This window comes from Galendromus occidentalis, unplaced genomic scaffold (assembly GCF_000255335.2).
Source record: "Galendromus occidentalis unplaced genomic scaffold, Mocc_1.1 scf7180000077427, whole genome shotgun sequence".
Classification (NCBI taxonomy): domain Eukaryota; kingdom Metazoa; phylum Arthropoda; class Arachnida; order Mesostigmata; family Phytoseiidae; genus Galendromus; species Galendromus occidentalis.
In genome coordinates, this window is record NW_003805415.1 from 222,732 (window position 1) to 246,488 (window position 23,757).

Sequence of the window (23,757 nt, forward strand, 5' to 3'; positions counted from 1 at the left end):
GCACCAATTATTGATATAAGTCGAGGTTCGACCTCGGTTGCGTCGGTCCGTCAGGCGCTATGATGAACAGATTCAGGCGGGGAACGTATCTAGATCTATGGGAGCTCGTCCTCGAAGCCCTTTCGCAGACGGGAGGGTGCAGAGAAAGTGCATCCGTCTGCGGAGACTAGGTCGCTGCGGTTGATCTTGGCCTCGTGTACTGCAGGGGTTCCAGGCCCAATCTCTGTAGCACCAAGGGTGAACTCCTCTCGTCAGGCTCCTCCCGAAAATATTTCACCTAGCGCCACCGTCCTTACTTCCTCTACCCATCCCCTCCTACACCCAACATATTTTTCGATCCAAGAGGTCCTATTCTTCCGGCTTATGGAACCCGCTCTCTTGTGATGCCCATTGAAATCAATAGAGAGCTCTCTATCCTCAGAATGAAAGTGTCTTCTTAGGCTCTCTGCGACTTCCCCCTCGCTGGATTGATGCAGTCAGCCTCTGAAGTACAGAGAGGCCTCTATTTCTTTTCCGATAAAAATTCCAAATGCAGCCAATGAGATTTCTCCTTTCGTCCACTGACGAATGGAGGAAACAAGGTCGAAGGAGAAACAGAAGCCTCGAGGCATAGATGCGCATGTGATTCTCGGAGCAGCCATTGAACACTCACCAGGAAAAACATATCATATCTTTATTGCAAGGTCAATAAGAATAATAATGTCTACGGTCATTCACCGGAAGATATTGGTATGATTCCGTACGAGGGTTCTCGTAACATGATGTTCGCCGTTCGGGACATTTTCTGACTGAGAGGAATCTGCCTGACTACTTTCCCCCCATCATCTCTCTGGCGATGATCATGCGCTGGATCTGAGAAGTTCCTTCGTAAATCTGGTAGATCTTAGCGTCTCTCATCAGTTTCTCGACGGGATAGTCAGTATTGAATCCGTTTCCACCGAAAATCTGAACCGCGTCCGTGGCACACTTGTTGGCAACATCGGAGGCCAGAGCCTTCGAAATCGAGGCGTAGTAGGTGTTCCTTCGGCCCTGATCGATCTCCCATGCCGCCCGCTGCCAGGTGAGACGTGCGGCCTCGACGCCAATCGCCATGTCGGCCAAGAGGAACTGGACGGCTTGGTGCTGGAGCCCAAGTAAAGAGGAATTAGTGAGTCGATTGGAGACTCATGTGGAGTCGGAATTCAGAATGAGCGACGACCACGTGATAGTGCCGAGAAATCTCTCTCTCGCCCGGGGAACTTACCGCGGCGATCGGTTTCCCGAAAGTCTTCCTCTCAAGGGCGTAATTCTTAGCTTCGTCAAGCGCTCTCTGTGCGAGGCCGGTGGCCGCGGCAGCGACAGGTGTCCTCGTTTTGTCAAATGTCATCATGGCAACTTTGAAACCGTCTCCTTCTTTAAGAAGTACATTCTCCTCCGGCACTTCAACATCCTCGAACGTGATGCCCCGAGTGTCTGACGCCCGTTGTCCCATATTGATCTCTTTGCGACCCGGAGTCAAACCCTTGGAGTCCCTGGAACGAGAAATTCATCCAGTCGATTCGATAGTGAGCAGGAGAGACGCAAAAGAAACGAACATCCTACGAAGCCCGGGTAGGTTTCGAATTCACGCAACACACCTATCGACGATGAAGGCTGTGAAGGCCTTCGATGCCGGACACTTGGGGTCAGGGTTCGTTCTGGCCAACAAGAAGTACCAGCTCGCGACACCGCCGTTCGTGATCCACATCTTTTGTCCGTTGACAACCCATTTGTCTCCTTTCTTCTCTGCCTTAGTCTTGATCCCAGACACATCGGATCCGGCTCCGGGCTCAGTGACGCAGTAAGCAGCTACGATGGGCTCCTCGAGGCATCGTCCCAAGTATTTCTTCTGCTGCTGGGGGTTGCCGGACAGGATGACGGGAGTTTGCTGGGGATTCATTTTCCATGTTTTAAATCGTGATCAACCGGGCACAATCGTTCATATATGATCCACCATTGATTTCGAAAAAGCAGAACGCACCGCGAGCTCAGTGGAAGTTATTGCTAATGCTACACCGGAGCAGCCGTAACAAAGTTCTTCGACCACCATGCAATCTTCGAAGACTCCGAGGCCCAATCCGCCTGCAATCGGTAGTTTTCGTTTATTGCGTGGATAGTCTCGGAAATCTTCCGTCTCTACAAAGCCTTAGCTGAGCTCGGGGTGAGATCCACTTGGAGAAAAAGTTGCGGTTCTCATACCCCCAGTCCGGTGGCTTCAATGACCGTTGAGATACCAGTGCATGCCCAGGCAAGTTCCTCAGTGACTATGCAGGAAGGCAAAACTCCCAAGCCCATACCGCCTACAGAGTTCAAATCTCGTTGAGATTCAATTGTCGCCATTCCTTCGCGGAGCCCGATATGAACCCAGATCGATTCCATCCAGCTGGAATCGTATCAGCAATCGTCTCTATGATCGTGAAGTTCCGACTCGGAAAGTGCGCGGTCATTTACACCATGACTCGGGGAAACGCAGCTCTCTTAAAGCTTCCCGCGCTATCGCTCGCCTGCCAAAGGTTGTTCCATGATCTTTGCCCCCTCTGGACTCCGGTACTGGCAGTCACGGATAACTCGCTCAAAGAGCGTCCAAGCGGCTACTCGCGCTCCGAGTTTTTCATCGATTCGCGCAATCAGTCGCTACCGCATTTCCCGAATTCCTCCTCCCGGTCGTGAGGCAAGTTAGTACGAATCAGGTATCTATCGAATGGGTGGATGACTCCATGGATTCATCGAATTAGATTCCCCGGAGCGCTTACCGATACTCTGCGGAATGCCGAGATTCATGAGACCGACTTCATGAGCTTTCTTCACGATGTCCCATGGGAACTGAAATGTATGAAAACTCGATAAGAAAGTTAGCGGAAAAGCATTGCCTGCGTTCTGGGAGCGTCGGGTCCGAGAACACGACGTCATCAGGTTCTACTGAGTCTGTATAATTACCTCTCCAGTTTTGTCGTAGTCAGCCGCTTTCGGCAGAATTTCCTCCCGAGCGAATTTTCGCGCCAGGGTTTGCATCTCTCGCTGTTCATCCGTCAGATCTGCCAAGGGTGATCAACGCTGAGAAAGTATTTCGGGGAATAGAATCCGCTTTTACCGCAGCTATCAGTGAGAGTCATGCAGTCTGAATGCTTTCTGTCATTACCGAAACTGATTCCAGACATCGACCGGAAGCATTGTCTGGCCTGCGCGGGCAAAACCCTGAGCACCTGAGAAGACGAAGAATTTCATCATTACAGACGGGCCGCCATCTCATTATGAAGCTGCGCATTCGGAAGCTACGTGAACACGTCGTGAGAATCAGTGCGCGCAAGATACAGTCAGTCCTCGATGGATAGAGTCATGTCGACGAAAGGGCTCCTCGAAAATCGTTGATCGATAGGAATCACGCAAGGGAGGAACATTAGCGGCAAGCGGAAACCGACTCTTCTACACAGAGCAACGCATTTGGCTCGTCAGAGATATTTATAACCGCCCGGCCGCCTCGGTCACGAGAGAGTTGACAGGTCGTCTTAGGTCGCAAATGCTCTCCGAGGGTAAAATTCGATTTTCATTCTCAACTCCAATCGAAGACGCATGTGAGCCCGATCGGTGGTGTGTCTGATCCGTGACCTCATCAATCAAACTTGTCGCTGATGAATCGAGTGTTCGCGTATGCAGAAGACTTCAGAAGAATGTCTGAACGCATACGTGAAGCTCCTGATTTAATCAAAGCTTACCTATGTAAACTATCTCCCCCACCCCGTTGTTGCCAGCAATAAACGAGGCTTGAAATTGGATTGAAAATGAAATATTGTTCCAAAGCTGAGCTCATCACAGAGAACCTCCTAGAGCGCCGAATCTGGCGAGCGGCCTCGCAGGAGTAATGATTTTCCTTTCCGCTTCTCGCAATCCATCGTTCATTGTTCTAGTCAACCGATTCAGATGTCGCCAGGCTCTCAGAGCCGGCGAGAAACGAAAAAAAAAGAAACAAGGGAACGCCGCATCACTCATCAGCACAGGAAGAAAATGACTCAAGAAACTTCTGGGGAGATGGAATCAGCCGAGTAAAATGATGTCGAGGCGACTTTCGTGAAAACTCGCTTCCGCAGCCTGTTTCAGAGACCGCCACTCCGCGATCAACGACGTCAGCGTCTGCATGAACGTAAACCCAGTTGTCTGTGGATTGAGCGTTTCGTTGGAGCCTCGTTGTCTGTATAGCTGCTGCCCGTGGTGGCGAAGGTGGTGGCGGCGGCACCAGCAGAAGCTGTGGCCAAAACAGTCGGCGAGTGAAGTAGACGGATCAAGCGGTTGCTCGTTGGAGCTACGAAGAGGGAGGCCTCCTTCATGTGACGTACAGCGAGCGGATAACGCTCGTGAAGTTGTTTGATTTGAGTTTCGGCAGTTCACAGTGGGCTCAGATCTGAGGCGATTCGACAATATTTGGTGAGTGTGGACCAAGATTCGATTCCCGAGCGAGAAATACGGAGCCTTGCAAGCCAATAGCGCGGAAAAACGCTGTATTGTACATAGGCGTGGTAGAACTTGAGCCCTGCATAAATCAAAGATTACTTCTGCGTGTTGTCTTTGAGCGCATCATGTGGCGTTCGATAGTTTTCGCGACCGACATGGGGTAAAACTCGGCTTATGATTGTCAGAATCGAGTACCGATTCTCCATACCGGAACACTTGTTGTGCTTGCCACGCCAAGCCCGAAGCGGCGACGATCATCTACTCAACTTTCACGAAACTGAGCTCGATCACGGACAGCCTCAGTGAAATTCGAGAATGAGAGTCCTTGCAATTTCTAGTTTGGGCGAGCTAGAGTGCGATGTTGTAGAAATACAGGTGGGATAAAAACAACTATTTTTAGATGACTTTGACCGATGCGTGACATCGAGCCCAATTGCATGAATTCCTCAAAATTCTGACACGCGACGTATTCTACGGAGCAACATATCAGCCAACAGATCACGAATTCATGAGACAATAAGTCGATTTCTGCCTAAAGTGGCGTACCTTCGAGGACAGCATTCTTGCGGTTGGGGATCGTTCTGACGACTGTGGCCAAATTGCACGCGAACGAAAGGAGAGCTGCGGCCGGAAAGAGCAGGGCGCCATTTTTTGAAAGCGCCAGCCGGCGACCACGATAAGCGGGAAATCTGTCGGCACCGCGACGCTCGCTACCAATACTCTGAGCGGTAGGCGAGCTCCCGAAACTTTCTCTTAAAGCACGAAATCGCTCGCTCTCGGCTTGACTTGGCTTGATTCTTAGACATCCCTAAAACCGCAGCTCCGTAATCATGATAATCGGAAGGCGGAGAGCGCATATGCCGTCCGACCCTGTAAACGAAAATGTCATTAGAGCCGGGCTAATCCGCTCTTGGATAGGATGAGGAAGTCTTGCAAATCTCTTCAACTGCCGTCTCGACATTTCTGACTTGGCTCTCGGTGTCCAGCCTGTTGACACCGAAGATCCCGTGACCCTGCTAGAACATTCAAGAAGCTCATCTTCCTCTCGTATGCGTGTAGCACTGGAGGGCAGCTTCTCTTCTCACACTGCTGGAAAATTTTGTATTTCATTCGGCATTCCTATGTGTGGTTTCCTCCATGGTAAGAGAGGGGCTTCCAGAGGGATGGCCGGTCCGGGAGGATTCCCCGTCTGATTGCCCTCGGAGATAACTCGGGCAATCATTGACATATGTGGACTCATGATCACCGTTAATTTCCTCATATGACGGAGCCCTCATTGCGCGTGAATATGCAGCATATGGCGAAAGCTACGTGCAGCGGTTCCCCACAGATATCAAATGTCCTATTTTAAGAACTCTCTCGGGTAAAGAAACTCCCGCGAGAGGGACCCCTTCAGGAGAAACCGTCCGACGATAACGACGTGACGTAAGGGGGCTCGTTCCTCGGAAGTCTCATTATTTGAGCGAGTTCTTCATGAGAGGAAGTTCATTACCTGAAGCGGTGTGTCTCACGAAGTGCTCCATGCTAGGAGACACCTCCTTACGATGCAGACACCTAAGTACAGAGCTCTCCGGATCGATCCTTTGATTCGCTGAGAGCTGAGAGTCATGCGGATCCAGAATCTGAACTTACAACTCTGGACCTAGAAGTGATCCGAGCTCATTCGCGGGCGCGGTGATCGCATTCGGAATTTCTCCAGGTTCCAGGATTCACGACAGGGCCTTGCATACGATGAATACGATTTGGGTTCCTTCCTGATAGCAATGTCCGACATGTCTTGATTGTTGCTTGCATCATCGGGGCGGCCATCACGGATGTTCCGTGCTCACTCCCGCGAATTCAGAGCCTACACGGGCTCGTTCGCAATCCGTCAGCCCCGTCGGAGGCTTCTTGGATGTGCTTGGCACATCTCCCCATGACCTGAAATTCTTCGTGTGACGAATCGCTCGGCCTCATCCGGATAGCGGAGTTCACAAGATGGCATACCCGAGTTTGGGTGAGCGTAGTTTCGAATCGGCAGAGAAAGTGTGTCTGGGAATGTACACCGAATCAAAGTTAACGCGATATTCTATCTTCCAGAATCTCGCCTCTCCGGTTGTCTCAGTTGAGAATGAAGAACCGACGCTACGACTTCGATGGCCAACGCAAGTGGTGGGAGGTGAGTGCTTCAACTCGGAGCGGTTCCTCTACCGTAGTGTCGGATCTCGAATAGGTACCCCTTTTTGCCCGCTATCTTTTTGGATCATCTTCTTCCGGAAACGACCGTGCTGTCTTCTCCAAGCACTCCCTCAAGCAGATGGTACACCGGGCTGGATGGAATAGTCAGCTCTCACCGCCTCCTGGTGGAGAGGACCTTCCCCGTACAACATAACTATATAGTGCACCGTCTATTCTCGAATTCGGGAGGGAAGGTATAGTGATGTCCACCGATCGTTCGCTACTTGCTCTCGTGACAACTTGCTCTTTCCGCCTCCTCATTTCATGGGTTGAGATCTAGTCGAATACGTCCATAGTTTAAATATTGTCCAGTGTCTGTGGAGGCTGTCATCTCAGAGGGCGTAAAGTCCGGGCGGCTAGCTCCCCGATTGACCTCATTCCGCCGACCCAGAGCTGAAATTCGCTGTCAAAGCACTCCGCTGTTGACTCGCACTCATACCATGGAAGGATAATATCCGAGCGAAGGATCTCTTCCACGGTACCTGGGACCCCCGTCTTGGCGAGCGATCCTACTCTGAGCTCTCAAGCATCCCACGAATGGGGGTCGGAGTCATGACCCAACAGAGGTTTCGCAAGTTCAGGGTGTATGGTCCGGTACGACTTGTTGCTGATTGGCGGCAGAACTCTAGAGAGGGCGCTGCATTCTGTTTATGAGAAGCCCTCTGCGAGGGGCCTCACCCGTTGCTCACAGTACAGCACGCATTCGTTCCGAGAGCGTTTTCGGAACTGGGTCCCGGCGACCTGCAAATTGGAGTTGTCGTCTAGAAATCGATCTTGTTCTTGTATCGGACTTGTGAGCCTGTCAACGATTGAATTTCCGCCGAGGAGCGTCTCGTGACGGGTCCTATTGATCTCCCGCGCGCGAACCGTGTTCCCGAACCCGATACGTTTGGCGGCGGCGTGAATCGCTTGCGCGAGAACCGCGGTAGCGCTCTGAGAACCTTGGACCATCGCTGGAGAAGTGCTGCCGCCGTACTTTTCGGACGCCGAAATCAGTTCACCCTCATAGGCTGTTCGTGCTAATTCAACTCTCATAAAGCATGTTCCTTCGATCGACACTCCTCCATCGAACGCGCTCTTAGACAGCGCCAGGATTATTCCCCATATCAGCAAGTGTAATCCGACTCCACGATCGTAGACGTGTCGTTTTGCCTGAGAGAGGTAATTCATAAAGCTTCCTCGGTACTTCGGGTTGATTTCGAGATAATACAAGTACGTGTCCCATCCCGCTTGGCGGGAACGTCAGACGGAGCTGATTCACCTGGATTGGAGAAGTGTGACATTGTCGATTCTCCCGCTCCGAATATCCGCCCCACGACTAGATATTGCGTACCATCTCTGGAATATCTGATCAGAGAGATGATTTGACAGTATGACGAGCCCAAGAGAAAAACTCGACACGCTCAATCGAATGGATTCGAAACTCAAATAGATCAGCTCTGAAGCCATCTTATTGTCCCGACCCTCGCCGTGAGTTCTTCGATGAGAATTTCGAAAACCCTCGCTGATTTCCAGTGACGAAAGACTGATTATTTCCCGGAAAATCACCTAAAGATTAGCGTGATTTGTGAAACAAATGTTTCAGAATCAAGGTATCGATCTAACCACACTATAGGTTTGTGCTCTTGATCTATCGATCCCCATCCACCGACGAGAGAACGTCCCCGATCTACGACAAGGTTTTCGGCCTAGCAGAGCGAATTCATAGCACCTAGGCTTCCTCTGGAGAAGGGAAAGGCGGGCACAGAAGGGTGTTGCCCACCTTTGATTTCCTGAGGTACCGATCGAATCAGCAGCGAGAGTCAGCGAAAAATATGTATATTGAGGTACCAGGATCGCTCCGGTTCTCGGTGGTCGGACGGAGATACAACTCCTGCACTTAGATCGCGGTAGATACACTGGCGTGAATATCGGTAGTGAGGTGATTAGCGATGTTGATCTATTCCTCGCTGAATAACTAAGAACGGAGCGAGCCGTAGCCACGCCGCGGGTTCTATGCCGAGGGCAGACTCGAAAATTCTGAAGTCAGATCTTGAAGGAGCGACTCCGTCGATTTTTGGTGGAAGGTCTCGGGAGACCCGCGAGACCTTCCCGATGAGGACTTGTCTCGTCCTGTGGAACCAGAATATTGACGTGAGTCGTCGCTGATTCAACATCACGAAAATGACTTAGTTCTTTGATTTCAGTTTTGGAAAATGGGTGATCAGAGTAATGGATCCCTCTCTGCGGTGGAGATGCCTGAGAGAGCGGCTGAGCCCACGGAACCTCAACCTGTCGAAGAGGAGATCCTCGTGGCTGACAATTGGGAGGAGCTCGACGCTGCTTACAAAATGGAACCCGACTTCGAGTACGATGAACAGTACGGTGAGTGCGGACATATGATTTACGCGGATGTGAAACGAGCCTCGGGTGAAGGTCTTGATCAACCTCAAAGCTGAAACAGCCTCGGATCGCATCAGGGCTCGAAAGTTGAATACCTTTTAGACTTGCACTGAGTCCGCGGACATAGAGATTTGTGCTTTCACAGAAATGAGGGAATGAAAGCTATTTTGCCGGCGCGAGAACGTCGAGAACCGCGACCCAGGGATCAATCTCATGAGCGCGAAAGACTCGTTCTGATGACGACCTCGAGATTTCTACGTCAGCAGCACGCCATATTCCGATCCTGGATCGGTCAATGCGTGCTGGTTTTCGGCTGAGTTACGGGGAATTCCTCCTGAGTCAGTGTGACCCGGAATTCACAATGACCGCCTCGCTGTAGGGGCAGGGAGGTCCGTAGAGAAGAAACCCTGAATGTTACCCTGCCCATATTAGCGATGTTTTGGAGGGAATTACCTGCGAGTGATCTTCGATTCTCCAGCATTCATGAAAGCCAGAGCGTTACTTCCTGGAACGTGTATCGTTTGTATGTTCCGTATTCAGCACGTCGCGCTTTGATAGCAACAACTGTCGGGGAGAGTAGGTACGTTCACTGTTAGGGATCCATCACCAGGTCAGCCCGGAAGCGACCTGATGTGACCCGACGTCGAGACCACCACAGGCTCGCTATCAGTGGCGGAAAGTATGGGCACACATATAATGAGCACAGCTCGATACCAAAGATTGTTCTAATTCATGCTTCGTTTGGTGCGTATACCTCCGAAGACATCATCGATTTTGCATCAGTTGAGCCGGAACCGCGCTAATCATGAGGGCGCCACGCTAACGGAGGTAGTCGATGAAGTACGTCCGAACGCTGCTTGAACGTCAGTCAAAACGACCGCATCTCGCGAAAAATATTTATTTCGGAAGGATTCACCCTCGAACCAAGAGTTCGCGATCGATGGTTGAGACGTCCCCGCAGCGGTCGTCTGAAACTCCTAAAAAAAACTGCCTTCGATTCCCGGTGTTCTCGATTGATCGAATCTGTCGCGGTTCCAAGTCACAGACAGCGGACCCCAGAGTTCAGATGCGAAATACCCGGGAGAAGAATAAGAATCGCTAACAAATTGGAGCGAATCCGCACCCAGCCTCCTAGATCTCCTCCGGAGGTTTTCAAGAACATTGCGGCGTTCCAGAGCTGGCCTGAGGGCAAGGGCATATGCACATGGCACATGCAATGAAGGATTTTTTCCGGAGGGGGAGTGGCTATAGCCCCTTTACCCCCCCCGCCCCCCCCTCCCCCCTCCGCGTACGCCCCTGCTTGAGGGAGCGTCGAAGCGACGACGGGCGGGAACGAAATCAACAGGAGCCGCGCGTCTATCATATGGCTCAGGCCGCCGATGCCATCAAGTTCGACGACTTCAGTCTTACGAAGCAAGAAAGTGACTCAAGGCCGACGAAAGAAACCAGTGAAGAGTATCGTTGCGAGGATGAGCACCCGACAAAAGACTCGATGGATAGTTGCGTCCGATGCCTTACCCTCTCGCTGGGAGTGTCTTTCTGGAGCTGATGGAGCCTCACAATTTCTGTACTCTCGATAAAATGAACCTATCGAGAATAATTAAAATCTCCCGCGGATCTGCACTCCCGGCTATCTACGTCAAGAAGATACGCCGAATCTCGGCTCGGATCTGAGAGTATCGGGTTCGCGATCGTCTTCTCGCGGAGACAGCCCGCAATCGTGCCCATCAAAACTTGGACGGAGCGCGAGAAGATACGGCACCGTAGAGATCCTCCTTTTATCGAGGCAGATCGAGCCTGAGACATTCTAATCGATTGCTGCTTGTGTTCCGAATGGAGCGTCATCGGAAAAGGTCCGATCGCGAGCGATCCTGATCTGGGCTGTGCCGAAGCTGTTCAAACACGCATTGCATCATGACGCGGTCATCGAGCTCGACCGGGAGGGAAGGAGGGCCGATGCATGGGCCCTCATTAGAAATTGGCAGCAGTTCGATTTGTGAAGATATCCGGATGCTCTCAGGAATGACCTATGGTCGGGAATGAGGCTCGCTGTCCGCGGTCATTCCACTGATGAACACCTCGTCGAGAATGATAGTAGTTCTTGACAAATCTGCCTTCATCGGGCGCTCTCCCACTCACTCACCCGCCCGGTCTGGCTGTCCATCGCAATTGTGGTTCAGCCCTCTTTCCGCAAGAGAAATCCGCATCCCCCTTTCCCGGGTCATCCCTGTCCCGGTGAGCGCCAGAACACCATGCGAGCTGCACAGACTATTCAGCTCAGAAATGTCTCATTGTGATGATGGTGAATCTCTAAGGCTGAAGTCGTTCAAGATGGACTAGTATGTAGTTACTGATGAGTTCTGAGGAGCGGAGGCTGTGGTTGGAGAATGTCTTGCATCGCAGACTGTTGCTGCTATGTCCCACCCCAGGATCGGATCCTCAGGAGACGGAAATTAGATGGTAGGTTTCCATCAGCTTCGATGAATCCTGAACAAAACCTCGGAACTCAAAGGGACCTCTCGAATCGAACTTTCCCCTCGAGCGCCATCACGATCGCGAGATCTGCTGCTGTCATCGAATCTATCCTCACTCAGTGAGTGAATGGATTCCGTTCGCTTCGTGTCTCCGATAGTGAAAGTCAGCTGTTTCCTTACTAAGGAAGTGCTCTGCTCGGAGCGTCGGGAGATCTGTTCCGTATTGCCCTACAAGCGACTAAATTGACGCGTCGTTCTTTTCTCTCGGTCATGGAACGATGACACAGCCTCGACTCCGTACGATGCGGCATTCACTAGACTAGCCAGCATTCCAGCATTCTCTAGTCATTGAGAAGTCTTCCACGAGCGAACAATTTCCCGATCTGATCTTTCTTCTCGATCCTCGGTGCTTTGCTGGCTGCGGCTGACTTCATAGCGGCAGCCTGTCTCTGGCACTCAGAGAGACTGTGGGTTCTTGGAGAAAGGGTCACGCTTAAATCAAATAGCCGGAAGTGGATCGTGACTAGGTCCGAACAGAGCACTCGGACATGAAGCCAGCAAAAGGAAGGCTTGCATCAGGAAGAAGAACTCAAAGTCGCCAAGCTGATTGCGTGACTTGAGAGGGATCAGATGGTCCGCGCGCAGGGCTAATGCTCTTCGTGAGCTTCGCGTTATTTGGATATATTCTTGGAAATCTCACATTCCGGCCCTTCTCCGCCAATCGCCCCCACCCGAACGCAATGTGAACGAAATTAAGTTCATTGGGAAAGGAGTTCATCTTCATGCCCGATAGTCTATAGCAGGGGTGTCAAAGAGGCGGCCGATCCTCGGGAATTCCATGGGATAATATCCTTGTAGTTTTCGAATCGCGAATAGAACGAGTCGACTCTGAAAAATCGAGAATCGATTGTGACTCATCATGCATATACTTATGTGTTTCCCTCCAGCTTTCCGCGCAAACAGCGTGAATTAAGAATAATGTCGAAAAAATCTGTGGATGTGGCCCGCCGGCTTCTCCCAGTGCTCCTTCGTGGCCCGCCGAAGATTCGACTTTGACACCCCTGGTCCAAAGTCTATCGGAATGCGTCAATCGTGCCCGCTCCTGCGGTTTCCGAAATCAGAACAAATCATACACGTATCGCGTCGGAGCCCCGATTCGGTCCTCGTCCTCCCCGCGACTCTCCTCTGGAAACGAATAGCCTTCCGAGTGCATCGAACTCATCGGACGTCGGTCTGGAAGGGATCCAACCACTTTCACTTTTTTCCGCGCGCGACGTAGGTCTCATCGCTCGATTTTTCGGGTCTTCGCGAATGACAATGCTCGGTGCCAAGCTGAAAAGAGAACATCCGACTTCACTGCGCAGCTGTCCACGTCATGCTTGTTGCCCGTCGCTGTGGTATTTGAGCATAATTTCCTGAACCAAAGCGCTCGGTGACACACCGCGATCGCGACTTTCTGGAAAGCAGCCCATGAACTCTTCTACCCGGATGGGAAGCAATTCCTCTTTGATGTAATGTCAATTATTTCCTCTGCTGTCATCAAACTCTCAGAGAATTGTCGGGCACTCGCGTAATTCGTGAGACTGAGCCTCGGATGTTGCGAACGATTCACTCAGGAAGGCCAGCTCCGGAGCAGCACATGCGATTCCGCACCATGAGACTGCGGGACGATCTGGGATTGTCGCATGTCTGTCCATGCTATCGGCCCTACGTTGGAACAGAAAATCGAACTTGGATCCGTGACGTCCTGAGCTCAGCTCATCTATGACATTCGATTCGGTAAGAGTCGGAGGCCGCGATCATATGATTCAAAAAGGGAAGATGATCCATGATCTGCCCATCCTAGTCGGATGGGATCCAAATGGTAGATTTGATCTGCCCATCCTAGTCGGATGGGATCCAAATGGTAGATTTGCCTAAGCGGGCCTTCGATACAGGGAAGCGGCAACCTCTAGTGTTTCGATTATAGGCTGCTTCTGAGTCGTCCGAGGTCTTTCGCAAGAGGTTCCGAGGAACGTTTCCGAAAATGCGGTTTGCGAGTGGGAAGTGGGATTCCTCGATTGAAGCAGTTGTATAATCTGGCGGTGCTGAAACTTCTCCCTTCCAAGGTAATCACATGGCAGATTTTTCGAATTTCAAAATTGCCTTTGTCGCGAAAGTGATGCGAGAATTCAACGGAAAGACTCCCATGTCCCGATCGTTGCGAGACATCGTCCATGAATCAATTCCGTTGTGTCAATTGAACGTCGACAAATGATGCAGGAGGCCTTTGAAGAACCGTCTAAAACTATTCAAAATTACAATGACGCTTGAGCGTTTCGGCCGGAACGAATCCGGTCACGTCCTGGAAAAGTGTGCAGCGCGAAAAATCTATCTGCTGTCACTGTCGGGCAGAAATTCTGCACCTCATGGTCGGATCCGCCCGTGACCTCGCGAGTAAAGCTCTGCTAGTCACTACGGAAAGCGACAGTGGAAGCTGGGCTTCACAGAACCCATCCCAACGTGAGCGTCCGCGACAGCAACCACCAGTCGACACCTTGAGTGGGAGTCGAGCAGCAAACGTCAACATCAGAATAGAAACTCCCCGTGTGCTTATCTAGCTTCGGCTTTTGAGGGCCGCCACTGGGAGCTTCGCCCAGACTTTTCCCCAGCGAGAGTTCTCACCATGGAACGGCCGATAGGTCTATTACAAGATCTTCCCGCTCAATACGGAAGCCGTTGTGGCGTTTAGCATCACCAGCTCGCGAATATATTGCGAGAGCTCTGGAATCGATGTTGTGTGAAGCACGCCAAGCGCTGGGATTAGACTGAGAGGTTGACGTTGAAACAATAGGTGGAGCGTCGCACTTGCATATTCTGGTTGGCTGACAACAAAAACAACATCAATCGCTTCTGATCGTACCCGAGATGTGGGCAATAGCCGTCTCGATGTGATGCTGGGATTTTAACTTTCGAAACTGATCTAATTGTCTCCCGCAACGCTTCCTTCGGCGATACTTGCGATATGCCGAAACCCGGCATTGGGAAAGCTCCTCTACCAATGAAGCGTGAGTTCGGATCGAGTCTTAAACATCAGGAGCACGGAGGTCCTCCTTATTCGGCCAGAGTTTGGGTGATAATTCGTATCGATCGCAAGCCCACCCGACCCGTGGGGGAAAACAAGGGCTCTTTGCTCCTATTCGCGTTTCTCTGAGCGACTCATTCCTTTGGCGGTATGAAATGCTGTCGCTGGAAAAGATCCAGGGCTTCGTTAGTTGAATAGGAACGCTAACTATGCATGATTTGAGTCAGTGAGCGCCGCTGTTGAGCTTGTGCCAAATGATTCACATGCGCACAAGCATCAGCAACTGGCCTGTATATTCATGATTTCTGTCGACAAAGGAAATCTTGAGCAGCATTCCCTTCGGATGCGAGCGCCAGAAGAACTCGTTGCCCCGAATGCTGCTTACTTAGGTATCACTTGCGACCGACTCGCAGCCTATTGGGGTCGGTATTGATTGTTGTTATCGGTCGGTGTTGTCGTCACTCACTACACAGTCAACGATGTCGCTCGATAATCCGGATTGAAGCCGATCCACTTAAATGAGAATGAGGACCACGGATTCAAATCAGATCGCCCTGACTTGGACCACGACGCGGATTGTGACGACCCACCATGAATCATTGGAGCCGACCAGGCAATATCACGATGCCAAGGGTCACGGTGACGTCATTCGATACAGTAAGTGTTCGCCGAATTGTTTGGACTGCAGCCTGATATCAGACTGGCCCTAGCATTCACTGAGAGCATTTGGTGGCCCTTCCTGATCCGGGCCTGAACAATCTCCCCGGGCTGCGAAATGCACTCGCACGAATCTTTGGAAGTTCTCTGAGCTGCTGACGGAAACTCGAAAAGGGTGATATCGCGGCGAATCCCGGTTCCGTTCCATGCGACAATGATTCAAGGGAAGTGTCCCCGACTGTGGAAGTCTCCTCTGTCGGAGCGGAACGCCCAGTGGAATTCAGAGAGTCGGAAACGCTCCGAAGTTTGTCGCAGCCTAGTAAAAATCACTGACTTCGAATGTTTCGAAAATGTACGCTGGGAACCGAGAAATCTCTCGTGCCACTATCCGGCTTGCTCCTCGTCCTTATTCGGGTACCTGAGAACTCCGGGAACCCGGCCGAGACAGTGGATTAAAAAAATTTCCAGGAGAAATTCGGAATTTAAAGGGCGCGTCCCGTCTTGGATTCGGACCTTGAGTAGTCTTTCACGACGATTTGTTACAGTAAAAGAATGGATTAGGAGATCTTGCTTAATTTTTTTACCGCGCCCCACCCATCTCCCAGTGCGCGATTTATTGCCATCATTCTCTGTGTGGCTCCGGTGCCTCAGGAATGCTATACGTTTTTTTTCTTAACGCGCAATGTCGGCGCTGCGAATAAATACTCCCGACATTCCTCCAGAATACCCGATGGCTTTTTCCAGAGAAGAAAGGGGACGAATGATACGTTCGAGCAAGCAGCGGTCATAATTTCCGACCGCATTGATCGCTCCTCTGTTAGGCAACGATGTCTGTCTGTCTGTCCGTCTGCCCTTCCGTCGATCGCATAAACAACACAGCCTCACTACCAGAGACGCACGAGACGCACCGTCAGTCCCAGAATCGGAGGCGCATTCGTCATTCTCTCTCTCTGGAGCGCGGGTGACGGGCGTATCGAAACATTCTAGAGATCAACGGAGAGCTCGCGGACACGATGCCCCGACATGACTTTGCCGAAGTCGGCTCTGACGGAAATTATGTCGATGACAATGGTCGTGATGGCGACGACGACGTCGTTTTACAATAGGCAATAGGCATGTGACCGAACAGGGAGGCGAGCAACTGTCAATGTTCTGTCGCACTAGACCGCGTTCATCCGAGCTCGAGTCATCTGCCGTATTTGCATTCGGAGTCAGACTGTTGACGGCTGGCAGGTCACGCAAGCTTTCATTTAGCGTCGACTTTAGATCCCGTGTGTTTGAGCTAATAACTAGAGCAAAATTCGGTCTCTCGAGTCGAGAGGAAGCACTCTCCAGGAGAGAAACAGAGCGGAAAACTCGATACTTTGGACGGAACACTCGGGGCCCGCTCTTCCTCTCCAAGTGGAAGCGTTCTCTTGGATTCCGAAGCGTCGTCGATTGACCGACGTCAAACGTATCTCGGCGTGTTTCGTTCCTTTCCGGTGCGCGGTTGATGTTCATCGTACTGTTGGTGCTGGAGCCAGGAAATCTCCTCCGAACCAGAAAATAAGCTTCTGTATGTGCCTCGCTGCAGTGATTTGTACCGAGCAAACTCACTGGAAGACGAAAATTGCCATCACTCCCGCTTCGACATCAGCGGCTGGCGGCCGCGGGCGCCTCTGCGCCCGCGCATCGCGGTTTGTCTGAAGTGACTTTTTTCTCTTCGAGTCAGCCGCCGGAGAAACAACGAAGTTTGCTTCTGCGCGGCGTGCGTTCTATTCAGCCGTAACTTCCGACGACGGCGCGCGTTCATCGATCGGGAATTTACTTGGAATCTCTGCGTGGGTAACGTGTAGTTGCCCTAGTGAGCCTTGATCGCCTGCGCCGCGGTGAGCTGTCCACTCAGAGAGCGGATACTCTCTAGAAAAGCAATCCTGCGCTTGGAAGCTGAACTTCGGCCGCGATGGCGGTTCACGCTGCGGATACGAATGTCGAACGTCACCTGGAGAAACTCGCCGGTACTCCCGATCCCGTATACGGTGAGCTGCCCACTAAACCTGAGGGGAGAGTTGAGATCAAAATTCCATCTGTCAGATGTCAGCTGTATCTGGATCTTTCAAGTCCAAGTCATAAAGTGTGTAAAGTGGAAAACTCAAGCAGAGGAGGATATCTCGATGAACTCATCGGTCGAGGATACGGGCTTTTTTGGACCGGAAGGGTTAGCTCCCTGTATCAGCGGGAAAGTTGTGTCATTCGACGATTCCATTTTCCCGGCTCTGCGAGATTGGTGTACGCTGAATGATCGCCCCGTCTCGCTTTGAGATCGACCGGTGAGCTCACAAGTTCCCTCAAGCGGCGACAATAGCTCCATCGCCACAATCTCGAATCGACACTTTATCGGGATTAGAGGTTTGTCGTAACTCTGTCAGGCGGCTTGAGGGAAGCTGTTTGATCTGGATTCCGCGTAAAGCTTCCCAGTGCAGAAGCTGATTCAGGGACTCGAACGCTTGAAACTCAGTTATTCGGAGAGCGGGAGCAGAACTCAGATCCGTGTTCCCGTGCTGACGGCTTCAATCAGGCATAACTCTCGCTCATTCGGTGAGACTCGGTGAGAATTTCGTTTGACACGACGAGAGGCTCGGGTCGTCAGCACTTGTGACTCAGCGTCACTGCGATATCCCGCTCGATATCGCTGAGCTATTCTTCTGAAATCCGTTGCCACTCATGTGCTGTAAATACGATTCTGAAGTCTCTGGAGTAAGAGGAAATGTCTCACGGTGAGTCTACGTGGCTTTCGGCTGAGTGACTAAGATCAGCTCAAGCTCATCTCGGACGAGCCGTATCGATTTCGCGACGAAATCTGATATAGGCCATTATGAATCCATAGGGGTAGCTCTCTCAAGGGAAATAGAGGAGATGATTTCTGTGCGGCACGACCTACGCGATAACATTCCATGATCGTATCACACAAGCCCAATCGATCTGAGTCACCCTGGGAGCGCCTGGTGTCTGCAAATTTTCACGAATCCCCGTGGAATTCTCAATAGTCGATTCGCATTGTTTCGCGAACCACGTGAGCTCTTTCTTCCTCGCATTTCGATGCGTCGATGTCTTTCTGGTTTGTTCCGCGCGGCGCCCTCTGGTAGCAGTCAGTCCGCTTGGGAGTCGCTTCCCAGGACAGCGGTGAATTCCGGCTGAGCAAAGTTTCGCCGGCATGTGCAGACCCAGACTTCAGCATCGGTACGATCAAGTACGTCGAGGAGAAGGTGGGTTAATTATTATCGAACGCGTTTCCATCGGAATTCTCGTAGAGGTCCGACCTCCGACCCAGTCATTCATGGGAAGCTTTCGAATTTGAGACGATAAGGGAAAACTTCACCAATCTCCGGATCAGTCTCGTTTCGATTAGTTCAGCGACCGACTTACGCCGGGACCGTCATTCGGGTCCGAGCCTCCCGGGGCCGAACGTGATCGCGAGAGAGCCACGGTGATCTGATGTATAGTGGCCCTTTTTCGTCTCGGCTAGGCAGTCCATTGCTCTAAAGAAAAGACACTCCTATCGTTGAGCCTCCCGTATCCTGCGAATGATCTGCGAATGTCTTATTAGGCCGCTCTACCTTGGAGAAAAAAAGTGCGAAGAGCTGAAACATTAAATTGAATATTGAAATATTGAGCGGATTCGGGGAACCCCAATTCATTCGTATCCGTGTCAGACGGAGGATCCCCAGAGTAAGATATAAGAACAAAAAACTCAATAGCGTTGCGTCGATGTCTCAGCGCATCATTAAGTGAGCGTTGATCTAGAGAATTGTCTTCTAGCAACAAGTTGTTTATGGCCTGGTGACAGGATTGTTGTTCAGAACAGCCTTTGTTGTCACGCTCTTGACGAAACTCGACTCTTAACTCTCAACTACGCTGTCAATGGGTGGTCGCAGCGGTGACTGTATGCTTTGTCATCGCCGAAAATAGTCGATCTCGCTTCTGATAGAATAGGTAGGACGAATCACGACTCTGTCAAACGATAGACTTCGGCATTCGGACGAATCTAGTCAGGCTTGTACCAATAATCATTTACGACTACGATGCCGTGGAACTCAAGTAAAATGGTCGTAGCCTGCCAGTGACGCTTCAATAGACGGACAATCAAAAGGCTATTGGGCCTTTATGTGGTTCATTGATTCGGTCGGGACGTCTCAGGACCCTCCCCGACCTTGGGATCATGAAATTGATTGGGTGATTGGATCGAGATCGACTCGCCCATTGAGAGAAAAATTGTTCTATCCGCCGTGTGCTTTATTAGATTCGTATAAGGGTTTCATATGTTCTGCCGGTCACGAGCGGAATAATTTCTTCGCTACGGGCTCCCATAGACCTGACCCTCGGACGGCTGGAGAGCTGTTACCGCTACCAATAGGGACAGCATTCGAGATTGTTTTGTCAGACGAGTCAAGGAACTTGCTGACGCTGTATTTAAAACTTGGATATCATGAATAGCTCGGGCCGACCCGGAACGGAGTCTGAAAGCAACCTCGTGGCCACCGACAACGACGACTCCCTGCGTAAAATCCGATCTAGCCTCCGGGCATCGGTTTTCCGAATCGGACACGGATGCAGGAGCATACGCCAAGCAAGAGTTCGATGAGAATCTGTGAATACTGAACCCGGTTTCTGTCTTCCAGGGGAACCCACTCCGTATGACCCGGAATTCAGAGGTCCAGTCTTCCGAAGGAGCTGCACCGATGTCCTTTTCCTCATACTTTTCATCGTATTCGTCATAGGATGGGGAGCCATTGCGTTTTTAGGTGAGTCATCTAAAATTCTCCTACTCGAAAGGTTATCTCTTATCGATTCGAGTCCACAATGCCAATCCTACACTTCATTTACGCAATTATTTTTAGCGATCAAAAATGGCAACATAGAGCGCGTCATCCATCCTTCGGACAGCAATGGAAACCTCTGTGGTACCGGAGAGAATGAGTGAGTTAGGAAGATAAACAAAGGGTCAATTCCCAGATTACATCCGTCTGGGCTGAAGAGCGAATGGAGGCGGCAGTCACGAGCCATATCCCCTGTGTCATGTTTGAAAAAAATGCGATTCTGACAAGAGCTTGACGTCGATAGCGATCAGCAATAGTACTGTGCATCTCTGAAATCAGAATAGGCGTCGGCGTCGTGATCAGCCGGATCCGCGTCGAACCCTTAACGTCCTCTAGCTCCGAGTCCTCTCAACGCATTTCACCTCCTCACGGAACTGAGGGCGTGCGGGACGCTCGATTGATTCTCGCTGTACGCCACTGAGGTCCTCGTTTGTTTCTTCCAGGAAGAAGCCCTATCTCTTCTTCTTTGATCTATTCAAGTGTAAGGTGAAATTCGAGACCGACGAATGGATACCAAGCGCAAAATGTCGCACACCACAGGTGAGATCTGGCGCTCCCGATCAAGCGATCCCCGTTCCGTAGCTCTCTATGTTTAGGGAGTTTCCGATGCTCGGGCGCTTCATCGAGCATAGCCGATCACTCAGAGGCTTTCATTCGATACAGGTGTGCGTGGAGCAATGCCCGACGAAGACGTTCAGCACAACGAGCTATACGTCGGATCCCGAGAACGCCGCGGAAATAAAACGACACATGATCTGTGTTCCCGGGACGGACATGTCGAAATCCATCTCGGAGCTCACAACGGGGAAGCCCGCCAGTTGCGCATACTATTACATCGCCAGCGTTAGCAGTGAGTGAGCTCATCGATAATGCGGGGAAATGTAATGAGTCCGCTTTCCTTCTCGAATCGTACTTCGAAACTGACTGAATCGTCGATTGATCTTCCAGTCGGAGGCCGCTGCGTCCCAAGTCCCACGACAGTGACGGATGAATTCAAGATCGGCGAAACTTTCACTGTCAGGGACGAGGAAGACAAGAAAGATGTGAGCGGCGACGAATTGGTCGAGAAAGCGAAGCGAAAAATGGACAGGATTCTCAATGCGCGCAGATACATTGAGCGTCTTCTGGTCGATCTCAGTAACACATGGAAAATTATCCTCATTGGTTTGGTGTGTTCCATGGTGTTTGCTTTAATTTGGATCGTGCTCATGAGATTCGCTGCGGGGTGGATGATCTGGCTTGGAATCCTAAGCATTCTGGCGCTCCTGATTGCAAGTGAGTTATATATTTTTATATAATTTGTATATTTTATTTATTCCGAGAAATCTTTTTTTCATTATATTTCTCGTATCCGTCACACCGGTCGACACAGGGGAGTCTAACGTCGATCAACCATCATATTTGCGCAGGCACCGCGTTCTCCTGGGTAAAATATGTTTCGCTGAAAGGAGTACCGGGAGCTGATGAAGGTTTAGGATTCTCACGAAAGATCTCCTACTACACTGGAAGCCGGCAAACCTGGCTCATTTTGGGCGTGATCTCATCGATTCTACTCTTCATCCTTCTATTCGTCATCATTTTCCTCCGAAACCGGATCCGGATCGCCATAGCGCTCATCAAGGAAGCTGCGAAGTGAGTCAGGATCTGGATGATTCCGGGAGCTCGAATGGCTGAGCTATCTTGGGCCCGAAGCTTTTGAACCGACGACTCCAAGTTGAAACCCTCTCTTTTTTTGCAGAGCAATCGGATACATGCCCACGGCTTTGGTGTTCCCTGTTTTCCCCTATCTCCTGCAGCTCTTCGTATTCCTCGCCTGGGCTGGCATATCACTGTAAGTATTGACCGAGCATCTCGTCCGACGTCTAGAGACGAAGCTGCGAGTTCTCGGAGCGAGGGACCATCTATTTGATATCTGTGGGATTTCTTGGAAAAATTCAATCATTCAATGAATCAATTTCCAGCCTTTTGATATCACTGCCATCGGGTGACTCCGCCATCGATTCTGGGACCAATAACACGAGTGTTTTCGAGAAATGCATCGAGGGCATGGGAGGCTACTCTGCTTTCAACAACAAGACCTGCCTGGTTGGAGACAAGGCCCTGAGCTCCCACGTGAACTACACGCACATATACAATACATTCGGGCTGTTCTGGGTCATCGCCTTCATCGTGGCCTACGGAGAAATGAGTCTCGCTGCCTCCGTCGCGAGCTACTACTGGACCCGTCAGAAGAAGGTGAGATTCTCGATCTATTCCGACTTCGCATTCTCGTCGAATAAGAGGGAAGTTTCGGTCCCGATGAGAAAGAAAGTTATCTGAGTCTATGAGTTGATTTCAGGACATACCGACGTTGACCGTCGCGAGCGCAATGTGGACCACGACCCGTTATCATCTTGGAACATTAGCATTCGGATCTCTAATCATCGCTGTGGTATCATTCATCAGAGCCGTGATCGAGTACCTTGAGAAGAAGGTGAAAGCTTACGATAATGAGATCTCGAAAGCCATTATCTGTTGCTGTCGATGCTGCTGTTGGTGTTTGGAGAACTTCCTGCGTTTCGTCAATCGAAATGCCTACATCATGTGCGCGATTTACGGCAAGAACTTCTGTACATCCGCGAAAAAATCATTTTTCTTGTTGATGCGCAACATCGTTCGCGTTGTTGTGGTAGACAAGGTCACCGACTTTCTCCTCTTGGCGTCGAAGCTCGCTGTCGTGGGTTCTTCGGCTGCGGTTTCGTACTATGTGTTCTCAGCGAGCGACGAAAGGCTCAACGAATACATACCCACCTTGAATTACCCGCTTTTCCCCGTGTGCCTGATTGCGGTCGGATCGTACGTGATCGCAACATGTTTCTTCGACGTTTACAACATGGCGGTAGATACACTCTTCCTCTGTTTCTTGGAAGATTGCGAACGCCACGACGGCTCGAGGGAGAAGCCTTACTTCATGTCTAAAGAACTCATGCTCATCCTGAAGAAGAAGAACGTCAAGCCGACGGATCCGAGCGCGCCAAAACAAGAGTAGGCATTGAATCGTAGCTTGAGAATATCCAGTTCTCATGCACAAGCCATGAAGTTTCGAGTCGCGGATCGTTGACGGCCACTGACTTCACTCCACCGGGTAGCTCTACTTCTTAAACTACGTGTAAAAAATATTTAAACGCTCGTACATACAACTTTGGATTCGACTGTAAAAGATGTGTGAAAGGAATTTGATTGAGCCACTACGGAGTTTGCTCGAGAACTTCAAGAGGAAACGAATGAGTCACACGAGGAATAACTTCAACGGTTGGAAAGTCCAATTTGAACAACCGAGGCATTTTAAAATATTGACAAGTATTTGTATATATATACCTATGTGACTGAACTGCCTTAATAAATCCGAGTTGAGCGTCGACTCGTATTGCGATGCATCGTTAATGAATGCTGACGTGAATCGAATCAGTCGCGCATTGCTGAATTCGCTTGCGGGGTCACACGTGAAACCTTGATTGCGAATGCAGGCAGACCTGCAATGGAAATTGCGTCTGTCACTTGGAATCATTAATATCTGCGGCGTGGAGATCTCATTCCACTGAACAAAGAGGATGATCACAGGCGTTGGAAGTTATGGCTTATGGTGCCCTGCTCCTAGGAATAC

General features: G+C 50.8%; 2 protein-coding genes across 2 annotated transcripts; one reads left to right on the top strand and one right to left on the bottom strand.

Annotated features, from left to right (window-relative positions):
- Window positions 1–656: 656 nt before the first annotated feature.
- On the bottom strand, window positions 657–5,069 carry LOC100898465 (probable medium-chain specific acyl-CoA dehydrogenase, mitochondrial). The gene is made up of 8 exons (XM_003742540.2): window positions 5,011–5,069; window positions 3,158–3,221; window positions 2,956–3,053; window positions 2,772–2,841; window positions 2,000–2,100; window positions 1,617–1,906; window positions 1,244–1,511; window positions 657–1,122 (listed from the first exon to the last, which is right to left on the bottom strand). The coding sequence occupies exons 1-8, from the start codon at window positions 5,023–5,025 to the stop codon at window positions 808–810; spliced, it is 1,221 nt and encodes a 406-aa protein (XP_003742588.1). The 5' UTR covers window positions 5,026–5,069; the 3' UTR covers window positions 657–807.
- LOC100898317 (choline transporter-like protein 2) lies at window positions 4,351–23,516 on the top strand. Its single transcript, XM_003742539.2, has 12 exons — window positions 4,351–4,437; window positions 6,544–6,622; window positions 8,868–9,045; window positions 19,917–20,039; window positions 20,136–20,214; window positions 20,558–20,654; window positions 20,778–20,964; window positions 21,063–21,389; window positions 21,524–21,746; window positions 21,853–21,945; window positions 22,076–22,349; window positions 22,453–23,516. The coding sequence occupies exons 2-12, from the start codon at window positions 6,575–6,577 to the stop codon at window positions 23,140–23,142; spliced, it is 2,319 nt and encodes a 772-aa protein (XP_003742587.1). The 5' UTR covers window positions 4,351–4,437; window positions 6,544–6,574; the 3' UTR covers window positions 23,143–23,516.
- Window positions 23,517–23,757: the final 241 nt, after the last annotated feature.